The 19,430-nt window shown below is 38.0% G+C and overlaps 1 protein-coding gene across 12 annotated transcripts in view; it reads left to right on the forward strand.

Moving 5' to 3' along the window:
* dom (domino) overlaps positions 1–19,430 on the forward strand; it is a 190,307-nt gene that overhangs the window by 116,592 nt on the left and 54,285 nt on the right. For all 12 annotated transcript variants that reach the window (XM_067114216.1, XM_067114220.1, XM_067114224.1 and 9 more), the window contains 3 exons: positions 3,936–4,031; positions 4,143–4,370; positions 5,394–5,603. In XM_067114216.1, coding sequence (XP_066970317.1) covers positions 3,936–4,031; positions 4,143–4,370; positions 5,394–5,603 — 534 coding nt within the window. The remainder of the gene's footprint in view (positions 1–3,935; positions 4,032–4,142; positions 4,371–5,393; positions 5,604–19,430) is intronic.

Here is a 19,430-nt window from a genome sequence, read left to right on the forward strand (position 1 = left end):
ACAGCCAGGTTTTCTCCTGTTACACGTTCCAAACCTTTTTACTGTAAATTTCCATTTCAGTGCCAAATGACTTGATAGGACCAGCACTTGGCCTTTGGCCTAAATTCTATATTCTATTCTCTTATATTAACCCTTTAACGCCGAAGCCCTATTTACAAAAACGTCTCCCGTATGCCGGCGGCGTTCGGTGAGTTAGCGCCGAAGTGGAAAAAATGTTTTTTTTCCAAAAATCACAGCACGCTAAGTTTTTAAGATTAAGAGTTCATTTTTGGCTAATTTTTTTTGTCATTGCCTGAAGTTTAGTATGCAACCATCAGAAATGAAAAAAAATATCATTATCATATATAAATATTGGAACATATGACAGCGAAAAAAAAAAAAACTCGTATATAATTGTATACAAATCGCGCTGTAAGCAAAACGGTTAAAGCTAATGAGTTAATTTTTTTTAGTTGTATTGTACACTAAATTGCGATGATTTTGGTATATAACAAATTTTAAAACGATCAAAGCAACACAGAGAAAATATTGTCACAAAATGATGCATGAACTCATAACGCGAGGACGTAAAAAAATGTTTTTAAAAAATTCACCATAAATCGAAATATTGTGCTAGAGACTTCCTGTTTGTTGAACAATGAAGCTAATTGATTGAATATTACTAGACTGTAAGTGTTTTAGCTTACAATTGCAGTTTTCGACCATTTCGGTTGAGTTAAAGTTGACCGAAAGTTGAATTTTTTCTATTTATCGTGATTTATATGAAAATATTTCAAAACTGGTAAAAGCTACAACCATGAGTTATTGTTTGTTGTATTGTACATGAAATTGCGCACATTTTCATATATAAAACTTTATGTAACGACTAATATAAAACGGTGCAAATATTACGACAACGAGACGAAAGAATTTCTGAGATGTTCGGCCGAGTTACTGTGCAGACGTAATGAAAATGTTTTTTTTTAAATTCACCATAAATCGAAATATTGTGCTAGAGACTTCCAATTTATTGCAAAATGAAGTTAAACAATTGAATATTACTAGAATGTAAGAGTTTTAGCTTACAATTGCATTTTTTACCATTTCGTCGAGTCAAGAGTTGACCGAAGGTTGAAATTTTGGCAGTTATCGTGATTTATGTGAAAATATTTCAAAACTGATAAAAGCTACAACCATGAGCTATTTTCTGTTGTATTCTACATGAAATTGAGCACATTTTCATATATAAAACTTTATGTAACGACTAATGTAAACGATGCAAACATTACGACAACATGACGAAAGAATTTCTGAGATGTTCGGCGAGTTACCAGCGCGCAGACGTAAGGAAAAAATTTTTTTTTTTTTTTTTTTTTTTTTTTTTTTTTTTTTTTCAGAAATTCACCATAAATCGAAATATTGTGCTAGAGACTTCCAGTTTGTTGCAAAATGAAGGTACATGATTGAATATTACGAGAATGTAAGAGTTTTAGCATATAATTGCGTTTTTTTACCATTTCAGTCGAGTTAAAGTTGACCGAAGCTTGAAATTTTGGCAGTTATCATGATTTATATGAAAATATTTCAAAGCTGAAAAAAGCTACAACCATGAGTTATTTTCTGTTGTATTCTACATGAAATTGCACACATTTCTATATATAAAACTTTATGTAACGACTAATATAAAACAGTGCAAACATTACGACAACGTGACGAAAGAATTTCTGGCGCGGACGTAAGGAAAAAGTTTTTTTCTTTTTTCAAAAATTCACCATAAATCGAAATATTGTGCTAGAGACTTCCAATTGGTTGCAAAATGAAGGTAAATGATTGAATATTACTAGAATGTAAGAGTTTTAGCTTACAATTGCGTTTTTGACCATTTCGGGTCGAGTCAAAGTTGACCGAAGGTTGAAATTTTGGTAGTTATCATGGTTTATATGAAAATATTTCCAAACTGATAAAAGCTACAACCATGGGTTGTATTTTGCTGTATTGTACATGAAATTGAGCACATTTTCATATATAAAACTTTATGTAACGGCTAATATAGAGCAGTGCAAAAATTACGACAAAATGACGAAAGAATTTCTGAAATTTTTGGCTGAGTTACCGCCCGTGCGTAAGAAAAAAGTTTTTTTCAAAAATTCACCATAAATCGAAATATTGTGCTAGAGACTTCCAATTTGATGCAAAATGAAGGTACATGATTGAATATTACTAGAATGTAAGAGTTTTAGCTTACAATTGCATTTTTCGACCATTTCGGTCGAATCAAAAATTGACCGAAGGTTGAAATTTTTTGTAGTCGACGTACGGTACGTCCACTCGGCACCCAACAGACAATTTTAGTCGACGTATGATACGTCCAATAGGCATTTAAGGGTTAACAAACAGTTACATCATGAAACTGTAAAACATTAGTTGTATGGAAAAGTTTAGTTTCTTATAAAAATTTTTTTTTATATATATAAAATTTGTTAATGAATTTTCTGTATGTGCAAAGGAGGAAATCAGTTCCGGCACTTGGTCTTCAAGACGTAAATTTCATAATCATTCAGTTCAGAGAATTTTATCAACCAGTAGCTGGCAGTGAAATATGGTGAAGTTGTGCACTTCCTTGCAAACATGGGTAAAATGACGAAATTGGGATAAATAACCTCAGTAGTATTAGATGTAAATGGAGAAGTCTTAGTTTAACAAAACAAAAATCCTTTTATTTTGTTTTAGAAATTAGTTTGAACTTATATCACAGGTTTTAACATCTTTCAAAAATATGCATGCTCTATATGGGTCCTCAATAGTATTGGAAACAAAAAAAATAAAGGATATGAAAATTGTACTACAAATGATTTCAATGTGTTCTTCTTAGGGTTAAATCCAAATAGTGTGTTACTTTGATTCCCATACCATTCTGGCTACATACTTAAAGCTTTCTTGTAATTTGTAATGCTTTTTACATGAGAGAAAATACTCTCATATTTTTGCTTGTATAGGTAAAAAGTGACAATTTTATTATGCCAATGGGACCCCATACAAAAATGGGAAAAAAACATGTTAAAAGAAGGTAAAAAGTAAACTTATGCATAATTCTTGATCATTATTGAGGGAAATGTTACTGACCACCACGACTGACTTTCTCAAGCATTGTGTGTTTGATTGTTTGGGGCTTGTAATGTAAACTGCAATTATGGAGTAGTTGCTTGAAATTTAGCTCAGTTAAAATCACTAAGGTTTCTGAAGTATACTGGATTATGTCAACTCTTTGCACATGGGTAAATGTTTGCATTTATTTAGGTATATAGTCTGATGATGAAGAATAGTGTGAGAAGCAGAGTTGAAAAACAACCTTTTAACTGTGCTGGATACATCCAGGTGCACCTATCAGAAGGTTCTAGTAGAAGTAGGATCATTGATAAGTATCTCAAGTAATAAGGTAGCTGGCTAAGCATGTGCTGTGGAATCATTACAACACATGAAGTACCCTTCAACTGACCTGCACAGGTGAAGGATACTTTATGATTATTGAGTTTGTGATAACAGTACTTCATTTAAAGTTAAACAAAAAATATCTAGTCAACAGCTGCTGTTATGGAAATAGAAAACAATTTTTTTTAGAATAAAAATTTCTCCCCTTCACAGTTCCTTGTTTTGGCTGCCATTCAGAGTAAAAGGTCATTAACGCATTTCATTGCACCAGTAATGTTTTTGACTTCCAACATGGACTTCTTTCCACTGTATCTCAAAATCGTCAGTCTGCTTGATCTAACAACCTTCATTCTTGTCACCTCTGTATTAAAACTCTTAACTCTTCAGTTTCCCTGAAATAATTTTGGTAAATTTTATGTAAATATGTGTCGTCACCGATTTAAAAAATTGGAATAAGGATTTATGACTATTTGAAATTCAGTTCTAAAATACTTTCGAGGTCTGATGCATTTTTATTTTTGTTTCAGTCGACTATTCAAGATCTGTTTGATGTAAATGTTGCTGAAAATGATGCTGCTAAGAGGATGTCTGAAGTCTTAGAAAAAAAGCCAGGGCTAGAAGAGGTAAGTATCATTTAATTATGGTTAGGGATTTAAGCTGTGAAAACATTGCTGTTTTTGTGGAAAATGTTTTTAAGTTCTTGATAACTTTTAATTCTTGCCTTTTATTTTTAGGGTAAAGAAGCACAGCCACCTGAAGGAGAAAGAGTTGTAGGAGCATTTGAAAGTGCTCTGGCAGCAGCAGAAGATGAGACTGATGTACAGGCTGCCAAAATAGCCAAGGCAGAAGCAGCTGCAGAGTTAGCAGAATTTGATGAGACCCTTCCTCTTAATGAAGATGATCGTGAAGGAGGGCAAGAATTGAGTAAAGCAGAACAGGAAGTGGCTATGTTGATGAAGCAGGTCAGTGATAGTAATTTAACTCTACTGCTTACGCTACTTCTATTGCTAAACTGTCTTTTTCTTAAGTTTCGGTAAAATGTAGAAAGAACCACTGCAGTAAATAATCCTGAGAAGAGGTAACAGAACAGATAGTAACAATTTCTTGTGAAACTGACAAGTTAAATTGCATAATATCTACAAAATATATTGAACAAAAATAGATACTGAAGGAATTCTATAACTGCAGTAACAGAAAACAGTAAAAAATAACAATGAAGGAGTAGACTTCATATGGAAAGGAGTGAGGATGTTGTGCAGGTAGAACCTCAAAAGTTCAAGTGAAGATGAAATGCATTACTACCCTACAACAATTCACCTTGTATTTTACAAGTTATTTATGTTTTATCTACTTATTTATTCATTTATCTTTTTTTATAGTAACTGGTGTCTTCTGAATTTCCTATTATCTTCTGTAACTTTTTTCAAATGAACACCCTTGTTCCATATTAATAGGGGTTTATTTTCTGAATAATAATGAAAATATTGATGATAGATTGTGCCTTAAAACAAAGGAAAATTGTTTTCATGGGGTTCTCTTTGGTGTGAGTGACAACATCAACCTGGAAGGCAAAAACAAAATAAAGTAATGCTTTGACGTTGATGAAGTTAATAATTCATGGCATATTTGTTGACCTTATGTGTTTTTGTCCATGTATAACAATATTCATATATTGGAAAAATGTTGACAGTATTGTAATACTCTTGTCTTCATACATTCAGAAGTCTTCATCATGTACATGTTCTTATAATTCTGTATAATCATTTTTCTTTGCTTTATATTATTTATGTCATAATTTTAATTTTATAGAGAACTAGTTAACATCAAATATATATACCCTTATGATTTATATACTTGAGCTTAGTAATAGGTTTGAAATTTTGGGTCTTTTGTACTGAACTTACAGGTATTAGGTTGTATTTTAGGAAAGGTGTAGAATCTTAGTTTAAGAATCTCATGTCTTGACTTTTTTTATTTTTAAACAGTTGACTCCAATTGAGCTGTATGCTCTGAAGTTCCTGGAGTCACGAGAAGATTATCAAGCAGAAGCAGAAAGGATGTCAGCAGAGATTGAACAGCAGAAGAAGGAGTGGGAACTTGGTCGTCTTCAGGCATTGAAAGAGGAGGAAGAGCGCCTGGCACAGAGTTCTGATGAGGATCTTCTTACTTACGCATCTGCAGATGCTCACAATCAGGTTAATACTAAAAAAAAGAAAGGGAAATCTAAAGGTCAGGTAGCCAAGTCTGGTTCTAAAGGTAGTAGGGTAGGTCGACCTCGTAAAGTTAGTTCTTCAGAAGATGAAACAACCTCTAAAAGTGATACTGAATGTGATACTTTAACAGAAGAAGATTCTCCTGTTGAAGAGGACCTAGATGAAGTAAGTGATGATGAAGAGGAGGATGATGAGCTTAATGATGAGACATATAGGAGCCACAAGAAGGTGAGGTACAATAGTGGTGCCAGTGCATCATGTAATAGTAGTGACACTCCAGGTCATTCCACTTCAAAATCACCCACACCAAAAGTTTTATTTAGCACAGTTTCTGAGGATAGTCCTCGAACCCGTTCCAGGGGACATGTTAAGATTAATCTGTGGACTTTAGATGTCAATCCTGTATTACCTGGAGAGAAACCAATGCCCTTTAGTCGAAAGCATATTGAAAATTTAAAGGATCAGGGTGTCAGCATTCCAACTGATAGGATAGACTCTCCATTGTTGAGAGACGAGTTTTCCAATGAAATGGTTCCGGCTGTGAATGGAGAGGTTGAAGGGGAAACAACAAGGGATGTTGATGATATTGATGTTGATGTGGTTGGGGATTCTGGAGACTCTAATACAATAGAAGGGGTAGAAGGCCAAGATGACGACAGAAATGTTCTTGAGGAGGTTAGAGGGACCCTATCAAATGGTCCTACACAAATAACTGTTCAGAATGGGGGTGGGATGTGAGCGTGTATCTGTTCCTTAAATTTTTTACATTATTTATTTTTCTATTTTATGTAAGGTAAATTTACAACTTGTACTGTGACGGTAGTGTTGTATTGTAATATTTTATTCCCACAATGGACCTCTTCTATATAATAGAAAGGAAGTGAAAGACTGTGATGCTCTAATTGTAAATAGATGTACATTTCTGTAAATCACGTTAATAATAAATGTCTGTCCCTGAAGAATTGATTGTTGTTTTCTTGGTATGCCAGTGGTAAGGCCTCATAGTTTGGTTTGGTGTCATGCTTATCCTGATTGCTCCCATCCTAACTTTTTTTTCATTTTAACTTTCATCTTGAACTTGTTCAGTGGTAGGAATTGCTGTTCATTCTCATCTGCAAGTAGGTCAGATCATCAGAAACAGGCTTTTTCATTTGTAGGTGTACCTATTTACTGCTAATTAGGTCTCCAGGTCTAGTACACTCAAGTAAAAGGATTAGAATATAAATGCTTGCCAGCAGCATATAAGCTTTTAACTCAATGCAGCTTTTAAAGTAAGATTTTACAGAACATCTGAAACAAGGAAATGTATTAAGAAAAAATATGAAAAGACCTGACCTGTGCTCTTGATTATTGTTTTTTCTTTATTTCTGATAACCCTTAGCTTTAGGCTTGTATAGACCCTCTGTAGTGTTTATTCCTTTTGACCCTATGTTTGGAATGGCAGTGGCTTTAGTAGAAATGAATTGGTTTTAAAGATCTCCTCTTTGCTGGCACCAAACTGGATGGGCCTTGCCATACCAAACTGGTCTCTACCAAGATTACACCAGCTTCAGGGTAGGCATGGCAACCAAATCTTGTGCAAGCAATCAGTTGCACTCATCGTGAAACTTGCATAATTTGTATCATGAAAAATCTGATTAATTTTGTGAACATAAAAGTCCATATATTTGCTCTTAATCCCAATATTTCTGTTCACAGAGTTAAAGACATACCCTTTGCAAACTCATTGGCATATATGCAACCATATACTGCACTGAACTGAACATTTGTGTGCCCACAAGAGAAATGTAATTTGCAGTATTTTCTGTATATCATATATTGCAGCCTTCACCAACCATAGAAAACTGTTTTTCAGTGGTTGGTTACTATACACATTTTTAGACAAGTGTTTACAGTGATTTTACTAGAGATGTAGAAATTATTACAAAATCTACCTTGGTCTTTGAGTTATCTGGAAGTCATTGTTAATACTGAACCTGTTGCAGTTCAGGTTATAATTCCATTCATAAGAATGTATCGAAGCGTACCCATGGACAGATGATGTTCCATCAGTCTTGTTAGGAAAGTCTAATCAGACCTAGGGAATGACCACCTATAATAGAATCTTTAAATTTTCTGCAGTTTTACATAAGGAATTAGATGATTATTAATTTTTTGGGTGGGTCTCTGGAATTTAAAGTTACATTACCTGTTTTTCGTAAAGCACATTAGCCCCATGAGATTTCTGTATATCTGTGGGTTCCATACACACACTGTTTCCTCACTGACATTTGTCCTGATTGGGCCTGTGTGAAGTTATTTATTGTGGTAGGGCTTAGTGTAATTTTAAATCTGAATGGTTTTACCTGAAATCAGATTACAGTTAATATTTGATAAACACTTGAACTGGAAGCACAATGCATGCATAAAAGCCAAAAGCAGAAATACATTAAATTATTCACAATTGACCATGGAAACTAAATTTATGACTCAGCTTCAGACCTTTTATGGCTCAGCTTCAGACCTTTTAATGCATAGACTATGCATTAAAAAGGTTAGATCCAATTCACAATGAAGAACTTAGTATCTGCACTGGAATATTCAAGTCCTCTGCGAGCAAATACAAGCAAGTTGACAATGATGAACCTATTTCCTCTCTACATTGGGTTTAATAACCATTTGAAGTGACCTACCAACTAAAGAGTTTTTTAGAGATTTTTGTAAGCAATCATTCATCACCATTCCCAGTTAGAGTTTATAGAGTTTTTAAGTCGATAAATTTGACTAGTAAAACAAATTGCACCAACTGTTAGTTTGTGGTATTTATTCCAAAAAGGACCCCATTTTGAAATAATACTTTTTAGTTAGAGATATTTGTAATCAATCATTCATCACCATTCCCAATGAGAGTTTACAGAATTTTTAAGTCGATAAATTTGACAAAGGTAAAACAGATTGCACTAACTGTTGGATTGTGGTATTTATTCCAAAAAGGACCCTACTTTGAAATAATAATGTCCCATCTTCAAATTGGCCTCTCTTATCTGACCCATGGCATTTGATGAATGACCCACACAGTCCTTGAATGCAGGTCAACTTTTAACCAGTACTGTAATACCCATTATTAGAAATAAGCCTTTCAAAGAAATTTTAGTCACTATTTCCAGTTTATCCAGTTATTAAATAAAATTTTTAAGCAGGTCAAATGTAATAAATGATGTTAAAAAAAATCCAAATGACAAATTGGAAATAGATAACTAAAAAACTAAATTTTCCATAAAATATTTGCAAAAAATAAATAATAGAAGTGTAAACTATGATGATTTGCCATTTGTTTTACAACATCTTCACTTCATAATTATGCTCAAATGTTTTTATGTCTACCGTTGTGTTGTACTTGTTCCTTGGTGCCAGCCGAAATTGGTCATTGAAACTTGGGAACTAGGTAGTTAACTGTCATCAGATGGGGGGAATTCCCACTAGCCTGCTGTCATTGAGCACTTTTTTTTTGGCAACCATCAGGTGAGGAAGTCTTTCTGTGCTCTCGCCAACTGCCAAGTTAAAAATTATTTCTGTCTTCTTCTGTATACATAGTTGTGCTTGTGAGATGCTTGTGTTTAAAGAGATTGAACAGCAAAGGTGTGAAGGACTTGAATGAGTGCAAGGTTGCTGCATGACCTCCATGTCTTTGGATACCCATCAATACTGTGCTTTTATACCTCGAATGTACAATGATAAATTTTGTCAGTATTTGCGTACGAGCCGAGGATAGTTTGTTTTGCACAGCAAACTTGATAAGAAGCTGTGTAAACCTGCAACAACCTTCAAAGAACCCATTTCTTCAAAAGGAAGATGCTTGGAACTCTGCATTTTTAGTTTTCTGTAAAAGAAAACTATTGAGATGGCTTTGTCTGCCCGTATACACTTTTTCTGTCCGCACTCAGATCTGTAAAGCTAGAGGGCTGCAAATTGGTATGTTGATCATCCACCCTCCGGTCAAACATACAAAATTGCAGCCCTCTAGCCTCAGTAGTTTTTTATTTTATTTAAGGTTAAAGTTAGATATGGATTGTGCATCTGGCACCGCTAGAGGTGCCAGCTGCCAACTAATCTTCACTTGTTCACATTTGGGGACCAACTGAGCACTTCCCAGTCGTGGTGAGAGTTTCATACTGCAAGCACATTGAGAGTTTCATACAGCATTATATGCTGTACAGAAAACTTGAGTTGCGGCGAAGAAACTTAGGTGCATTTTTTACTTGTTTTGAAATATATTGCATCGTGTGCAACGAACAGCAAGGTTTAGCAAAGTGTCAAATCTCCCCGCTCCTCGAGTGTGGCTACCCACATAATAATGATTTTCATAATTAGTGGCAAGTCATGCTGCTCGCCACTTGCAGTGTGGCTGTACCCTTAGAGGAGTGTGCAGGATGGTCCCCTTTATAATGGAAAAGATTTGGGAAAAAGAGGAGGAAGTCTGAAAAGCATTTTCCAGTGTCATCAAGAAGAAATACAATACTCCCATTTTGACACTGCCAAATTTTTCCACTCTTGAGCATCCAGTCTTCCAGCTTCTGTCTACTGTCTCTTTTTAAACCAGGGAGTTGGGGGTTAGGAGCAGTAGAGCTATCAGTTTTTATTGCCCAGAAAGCAGTATAAAAAGGTACAATTTAGCAGTCGGCAGCAGCACAGTGAGATGCCCTCACTCAATGACTTTTGAAGAAAATGTGCTTGGTGATAGCAGATGAGCCACAACTTCCCCCCACACTCCACCCACCCCCATTTAACAACATTGTTACCCAGTATTAACAACAGATTCCAACTTCCCTGAGGAATACTGCATAGTAGGCAGTGGTTTGCATTCCTGTAGGAGCAAACACATTTATGGAAGAGAAAGAAATTGTTTTAGAATTACTTAAATATTAAGAAAATAAAAACGTAAGATATATTATGTAAATATATATTTTTAAAAGTTAGGCTGGATCATAATGTACCAAGTGGCTCCAAAGAAAAAACAATATAAAGTCACTGTTTTTTAATTCCGGAATCATGGATGAGTCCCCTGTGCAGTTAAACTTACACTACATTAACTGATTTATATTGTACAACTACAACAGTCACTCATAAGCAGCATGTGAACCATCATACATACTGTGGCTCTCACCTCTAGTATACATTCTAAAATTTTGTGGATGTTAAGGCCTTTCCTTTCCAAAACCTTTCACCTCATCTAGCTAACAATTTCTGGGTTGTTCCTCCCTTCTTCGTAGCACAAGTGAATTGTGAATTATATACGTGCTTTACCAACCTGTCATCATCTATTCTGTTTACATGACAAAATCAATCTGAAAATTCGGTACTGTACTCTGATCCCTCTCAACTTTTTTTTTTCCATTCACATTTAACATTAATGCTTAACCTTCTATGAAGAAAAAGTGACTCAACAATTCATTCATGGTAGAGGCACCTTGTCAGTGAGTGTGCGAAGTTCACTGACCCCAAACTCATATTGAAGAAGCAAAACCCAAGATACAGGATTAATTTAGAGGTTCTGGGAATGCTTGACAAGACTTCAAAATTAGGGAGAACCCCTTTAGAAAGTCTGGCCACTTTGGCTCTCTCTTGGCTGAAGTGCCCTGCCTACTATTCATTTGCAATGTGTGAGCCAAGGCTCTCCAGCCTGGAGTAAAAGAATCTTTCCTAATACCTCTGGAGATTCAAAGCTCTTGCAGAAAGCATCTTTGCTGTGAGTTTAGGGAGGTGACAGTATGTTGATTGGAAGATCCTGGTCCAAGCTGTAGCCCTGTCAGAAAGCAAGTGGCTGATTGAGGGCTTACTGTGCTTCTGGTTTGCCTGTGGTTCATGTCCATAGTCATGCAAAGACTCCGTAGGAATGCATGTACCAATGTCACTGCCCTTGCTGCTAGTGTGTCTTCCCTCATGCTTGAGGTATATATTTCTGGCATGGCTCTTATTGTCTGACATCATCAGGGCATTGGCTTTCTTTTGGAAGATTCCAGTTGTGGTTGCTTATTCAGCTGATGCCTCTTCTAAAAATAGTTGTTATTCTGGAATCTGAATTGTGTGGGGAGCTTGAGGCAGGTTTGAGGTTAGAGCAGGAACCTGCATGCTTGGAAGCTTGAGATACATTTTCAAGGGCAGTAGACTACTTGAGGGCAAGGCAGGAAACACTGATCTGGTCATTAGAGTTGGTCCCTTGGGAAACAGCAAATGTATGCTTCATGGAAGTGAAGATTACACTTGTCTTTAGCAATGGAATATCAGCAATGAAGCAATGCTTTAGTTGATCCTTACATTCCTCCCAACAAATGAATCTGTCACAGGAGCTAGATGTGAGCAAGCTGGGGTGTTACTTGATGGGGAAGAGGCACCAGTGAACATGGGAGGTGCTCCAGGGAGAGTGGCCAGAGTATTGTCAGAAGAAAAAAAAATTTCAACAGATTCCAAAGAATTGGGCTGCAGTGAAGGTACTGTTGAGGTCTGGAAACTGCCATCAAAAACTCTTAAGCAGATCTGTTCCTATGTGTCTTGTAATGTCCCCTGATAAGATCATTTTGCTGGGTTAGACATTGGTCTTAGTAAACAAACCAAATCAGTTCAGGGTACATGCATGATCCTGACAAGTGCTACATAGATGACACATGACACTGCTACCAAGGAAGAAGTTCACCTTTCCTGTATTATCTTAAGCTTACATGAAGCAAAAAACATATTCACAAAATACAAGGTGCAAATATAAACCTACAGCGAATATCTCTTAAATTAAAAAATTTTAAAAATACCCAAAAATAAGTATTGAGGGAAGAAACCAGCTCAGAAACAAGTTGCAATGTAAGCTGTAGTAAAAGTACAGACAGCCAGTACCAAAACAGTACAGCATAGTACAATAAATGAGCACAGTAATTTACTAATACAGTATATTATAGGGCAAAATACAGTCAGTTTAACAAGGATTGGATTATTTCATGAACACCTAGTGCAACAAATAACAGGAAGAACAAACACTTTCTCTGAAATTGAACCTTAATTATCCTTAACCTTACAAAAAATACACACTCAATGAGTGAAGGTCTTAACTAGCTAACAGTTCAATGCTGGTTTGTAAACGGAGACCTATTCGCTACTGGAATACAACATCATAAGAAAGAAAAATAGCTTATTTCACAATAGATTTATAATTTACATTAGTCTGATATGTATATTTAATGTAAGTGATGTGGCATACTGAAAGAAAAATTATTTAAAAATACATATAAATAGAAGTCCTCAGAAACTTCCTTGAAAAAGTAGCAAAAGCCTCCTAGCCAGCTGAGATGGCTAACTTAAGCTGGAGGATTTAATTATAAATATCATTGCACAGGCAAAAACAAGAAAGTAAGATGAAACAATAAAAATTATATGAATTCTGAAAAGGATAAAAATAATCAACCATGACCTGCGAACAGGCCAAAAGACCCATGAAGCAAGATTTTTTTACTTTGTGAATTTTATCATTAGTTGTATAAAATTTATTATGAGTAAATGCATATAAAAGTGTTTAGAAGAATTTTACTGGGCCACTAGATGATTTATTTTCAGATTAGTTGGTCAGTCTTTCAGAAAACCAAAGTATTTGGTATTGTTGTTTGATAAACATAATGCCCTGTATTATGGTTTTTAGTGCACCTCTCCAGAGGTTTGTTTGCATATAATGCATCGGAACAATCTCAGGATTAAATTATTGTGCTTAGCAAGGAATATCAAAACTTCAGATTTTCTAAGAAAACTTGTTAATTGTAGATCATAAAATCTTTGAGATCTGCAGACACTTTTGGTTTGAAATTATCATGAAAAAACTTGAGATGTCCATGATGAACTCTATATCTCGTCCAACTTTCACTCATTGAGCATTAAGTAAAATAAAATTATCACACAGCCTATCTGGTGGTTAGGTCTTCCCTCTGAACTGTTGAGCCAGTCGAGCTTTGCATTTATTGGCACACAAAATTTGTCATATGTTAAGACTGCTGCACAACAAGGATCTGCAAGAGAATGCTCTTCAAGTATGTGACTTGAAAATTATTAGAAGCTTAATTGCATTTATAGAATATGCGTAACCAAAAAAGAGTGGGAGCCTGTGAAAATTAACACAGTATGTAAATAATATTTTTATCTCAGTATAGCTCTGTTAAGAGAAGAGTGAAGAAAATGATGAAGAGCAGCAAATTTCAAAAAGCTTCTGTTGTGCACACAAAAAATTTTGGTCATGTTAATGGCTTCTATCTGTAGTTCCTTTAGCATTTTATTTACAGTATTTCCAAATGTTGTAGGCTATTTGGTTGGTTTTAATTTGTAAAGTAACTAAAATGTCATTATCAAAATGCTACACCATTGATCATTATAAGCAAAGCATAAATGAAACTTTTATATTCCATAAGTGATATAACGATTGCAAATGTAGAAATATGCCAATGCCTAAAGATGCTGATAGTGACCAAAGCTAAATTTATGACCAGATCAAAAATACAAAAATCATATCTAGATTGTCAACCTTTTTCATTGGATAATTTTATGATCCCAAAATACAAATTGATATAAAACCCAGTTCCTTTTATTTTAAGGCCTGCTGTGTGGTTAAAGTGGAAACTATATGTAATACAAATGGCCTTTTTTTGTGATAAGCACTCCACATCAGTGTGCTATTGTTTTCCTGGCATTAATAGTACTAATAGCAAAAAAAGTACTGATAGCAAAACACACACTGTATAAAACCTCAACAGCTCCGTAGCCTTCACCACATAAAGTAGTATTGTAAGCTTGGTCATTCTTTGCTCCTTGTCCCCTCCCACCCCACCAGGTCATAAAGTTCAAATGTAAACAGCCTTGAAGTTTTTAAAAATTACTCTTAATAACTTTTGTTTCTGTTCCACCATCAGAAGACTGCTGCACATGGAAGTGAGATAGAAGCTGACCCCACCCACCATTAAATACCTTATTTATTTCATCTGTGATAGTTTTGAATTTTTCCAAATTTAGATAATGTGGTTGTGAACAATCCATACCTTTGTGCTATGACCTTTAGATGGCGTGGCAATCATTAGTTTTACAATGTTCATAACTGTTAACATGATAGATTGTTGGATGTGATAAATTGATTTTTGTGGGCTGCTTAAGTGCTTAGTGATATTTTTCTATGATCACTCTCTGTAAAAGGACTTTTATATACGCTACTTACCAAGTAATTACATAGCTATAGTTTCTATTTACAAGCAGCTAGAATTTTGAAATTCACGGTAGCGCTACTTTTGTTTTGGCAAGGCGAGTGACCCTGCCCACTTTCGGGTTAAGAGAGGAACCAGCTTAGCAAACAAGTTTAATATGTTTCTGCCAGCTGATGACTGTGGTTACAGTGATTGGCAGCGGCAGTATTTTGAAATTTCTCTTCTCTGTTGATCTTGGATCACTGGTGAAGTATTCGCTTAATGGTAGCCTTTTCGGCACAATTAGTGTCAGGTTTTCTTTGAAGACTAATATTACCAAATTTGACAATTATTTGGACTTCCTTTGACTCGACTTGTCAGCATGTCCAACTTGGGCTCTCAGAGTGTTAGGTACTGAAGTAAAGGCTGCAATACGAGACTGATTAAAAACTGTTATGACCCTCATACTATCTTCTTCTTGCAAGGGTCAAATATGTTCCTCTGAATTGACCTGTAATGAGTGTCTCTTGGGATCCCAAAATGTGGAAGAATAGTCATTTGATGAGATTAAACAGAGATAAAAAGAGAAAAGCATCAGCTAGGGATAGTAGTAAGAAGACTTTAGCTAGTCAGGTGTCGGCAAAATCTTTGTCTGATAATTCTGATTCTTTTTCCTTTGTTCCACCTGATCCCATGTCTCAATCCGTACCAGTTACTCCGCACCCTGGCTCCCTTACTCCCAACTCCAACCTCAACCTCAGTTTGGATTACCATTGCGATGGAGAAAATTGGTGCTTCTGTTAAAGTCCTAATGGACAAAGTGAATGTGAAAGGTGATAGTGAAGTGTTAGTGGAGGAGGTGCAGTCTGTCCCGCCGATTCTCCTGGGCCAAGGTCCCTGGCAAACTCCCCTAAACCTGGGAGGAGCCAAACTGGCAACCCAAAGGTCAGTGGGGTCTGCCCACAGGAAGTCGCCCCCTCAGTCATACCTGTTGCAGATTCCCAGGTTATGACAGAGTGCCACTGGAAAGGTGTCTCTATGGAAGTGGATTGTCTGTCCTCTAGTATTTCCAGCAGTGACTCCAGTCCTAGGTGCCAGTGGCAAGGCGAATCTTGTCCTCTGAAGAGATGCACCGCGGGTACTTCTCAACCTTCTGCCATTCCAATTGAGAAGGCTAAAGAGGCTTCTCCAGAATGTCTTCCTTCCTCTAGCTTATGGGACAGTCCAGAACGTTTCTCCCAGGATCAGCCAGTGTTAGCGGGACAAGTTCTTGCTTCTAAGCTCATTACTTCTCAGAAGCGCTCTTTGGCATCGAGAACTTCGTGTTCTTCTAAGTGCGCATCTTTTGCCTTGGAGGACTTGCCAAGACAGGTTGTGATGTTGGAACACTCTCCAGCGCTTGTATATGCTGCTTTTCCTGAATCTTCGTTGGCGGAGAAGTCATCTGCAGTGCCAAGGTGCCCAGTGGCGCCAGAACTTCCTTCTCCAGTGGTGCATGGCGCTTCTTCTGATGTGGCTCCCACCGAGCACCATTCATCTGTTGCACGTCCATCGTCTCCTGAGTGCCTCGTTACTGAGCACTCTTTGGCTCATGAGTGCCCATTGGCATCCGAGCGCCCATCGGCTCCCGAGTGCCCACCGGCCTCCAAGCACCCATTGGTGCCCGTTCCCCTCTTGCAGCAAGATGCTCCTTTGGAGCCCAAGACTAATTCCGCTTCCAAGCGCCTGATTTCATCCATTTCCTCAGCAACACCAGTGTCTTTTTTGGATCTACCTGCTCCAGCGACAATAGTTGCGCCTTCTGTTTTGGACAATATCCTGGGCATAATTCAGAAAGCCCCATCGGTACCCCAGCCCGCTGCGGATCTGTCACCAATCTCTTCAGAGGAAGAAGAAGTAGCGGACCCTGTTTCCCCTCCATCGGCATACGCCTCCTTACTCAATATTTTACTAGTGACTTTTCTGGATCACTTCTCTCCTGCAGCTCCGGCATCTTCAGCTTCGACGTACGTAATGGATAACCCAACTCCTTCAAGACTGCCCAAAATGGTACTGTCCTCTTCAGTTAAGAAGGTGCTCCATGAAATGGAGAACTGGCTCTTGAGCAAGAGGGAACAGGGAAGAACCTCCTTTTCTTGCCCTCCTAGGCTGTCGCAGAGAAGATATCTTTTGTATGCAACCAGAAGGGCTCCTTCCATGGGAGCGCCTGCCTCCTCCAAGGGACACTTGTCCGGTTTAGTGGACTCCTCTAGACGGTTGGCGTTCAGTGCCGCCAAGATTTTGTTCTCGTCCTCGGAATTGGACCATTTAATCAAGCACTTGTTCAAAGTCTTGGAAGTGCTCAGCTTTCTGGACTGGGCAGTAGGAGCTCTTGCTCGTAAATTGAATGAGTGCCCTCATATCTCAGAAGACTTCTATTTGGATTTTGTGGGAGTCATCTCTTGCCTGGATAAGGGTATTAGAGACTGCTCTTTTGAGTTACCCTCCCTTTTTGCAATGGGTATTCTTAAGAAAAGGGAGCTTTGGTGTTCTTATACCACAAAGGGAGTTTCTCCCTCCCAGAAGTCCGCACTCCTTTTCCCGCCTCTGGACAAGAAGCACCTTTTCCCTCAGTTGACTGTGCTACAGACTGCGACTGATCTTCAACAGAAGTCTACGTAGGACCTCCTCACACAATCAACGAGACGGCCTAGAGAGTCTCTGGCTTTTCCCCTTAGGACAGTCTCTCCTGTCCAACCCCAGCCCTTTCGGGGTAGAGACAGGCAAAGATGCTTCCCCAGACCTCGCGGAAACGCTGGTTTCACCCCCAGAGTTATCAAGAAGTCCTCCTACAAACCACCTGCACGTAAGTGAGGATCTAGTCCTCCGCACACCTGTGAGGGCAGGACTCCTACAATTTTGGGAGCGTTGGGAAGCAAGAGGAGCGGAGAGTTGGATTGTCCAAGTTCTAAGAGAAGGCTACTCGATCCCGTTTCTGAAAAAACCCCCCCTTGAGTAACAAGCCTGTTTCATTGACAACTTACTCAGAAAACTCCTAGAAGTTTTCAGCCCTCTCCCAAGAAGTAACAGCTCTCCTTGTAAAAGAAGCAGTCGAGCTAGTCGAGGGCACCTCATCTCCAGGGTTCTACAATCAACTGTTTGTAGTCCCAAAGCATCGGGGGGCTGGAGGCCAGTCCTGGATGTAAGCGTCCTGAACTTGCAGATACAGAAAACCAAATTCAAGGTGGAGATGTCCCAGTCTGTCCTTTCATCCATTCATGTGGAAGATTGGATGATCTCGATAGACATGAAAGACGCCTACTTCCATGTACCAATTCATCGGGATTCAAGGAAGTTTTTAAGGTTTGTGTTCCAACGAAAGGTGTACCAGTTCAAAGCCCTTTGCTTCAGGTTGTCGTCAGCCCCACAGGTATTAACGCATGTTCTTGCACCAATGGCAAAATGGTTACATCTGGTGGGAGTCAACATTTTGTTGTATCTCGACGATTGGCTTATTCGCTCCCAGTCGAAGGAAAAATGTGCAGAGGACCTTCACGAGACCCTTCTTCTCACCAAGGATTTGGGCCTCTTGTTGAATTTCCAAAAATCTCAACTGACTCCTTCTCAGGAGATAGCTTATTTGGGAATGAGGATAAACCCTCAGAGTTTTTGGGTTTTTCCCTCCCCCAAAGGATATTCTCCTGCCTTCAGAAAATCACTCTCTCATCCATGGAGCAGTTCATGTCCCTAGGAAGGCTTCACATGAGAAACCTACAGTTCTTCTTGCAAGTCAACTGGAACAGGAAGAAACACCCAGATTCTTTCGTATTTCCAATAACTAAGGAAATAAAAAAAGATCTGGCCCGGTGGAATTCAAGAGACAAGCTCTCTCAAGGGAAGTCACTTCTCCCTCTGAACCCCGACCTAGTGTTTTATTCAGATGCGTCAGACCTAGGTTGGGGAGCCCTCCTGGGAAACAAAGAAATTCCAGGACAGTGGACTTCAGAACAGATGAAGTGGCACATCAACGTCAAGGAATTGATGGCAATTCACTGGGGATTGCAAGCGTTTGCATCGGAGGTGTCCAGGAAGACAGTGTCCATCCATTTGGACAACACCACAGCTCTATCTTATATAAGAAAACAAGGGGGAACTCATTCTTTCTCCCTTTGCCAAGCATCAAGAGCCCTTCTCATTTGGGCGGATCAGAATCGAACCCAGATCCTAACCAGATTCATTCAAGGGAAATGCAACGTCTTGGCAGACGAACTCAACCATCGAAGACAAGTCCTCCCCACGGAGTGGACTCTAGATCCTCTAGTTTCCTTAGAGTTATGGAAGCTGTGGGGAAGACTGTTTCTAGGAACATTCCGACCGCAAAAAATCATCATCTCCCCCTGTATTGTTCGCCAGCGCCAGATCCACAAGCTTGGGCAACAGACGCGATGCTTCTGGATTGGTCGAACATGGATCTTTACACCTTTCCCTCCATTCAAGATGGTGAGAGAAGTGTTAAACAAGTTCCGAAATCATTGGAATGTAAGGATGACGTTAGTAGCCCTATTCTGGCCAGTCCGAGAATGGTTCCCAGATTTGCTGGAGCTTCTTGTAGATTTTCCAAGACTATTACCTCAAAAACCCAGTCTACTCA

This window comes from Macrobrachium rosenbergii, chromosome 13 (assembly GCF_040412425.1).
Source record: "Macrobrachium rosenbergii isolate ZJJX-2024 chromosome 13, ASM4041242v1, whole genome shotgun sequence".
In the NCBI taxonomy this organism is placed as follows: Eukaryota; Metazoa; Arthropoda; class Malacostraca; order Decapoda; family Palaemonidae; genus Macrobrachium; species Macrobrachium rosenbergii.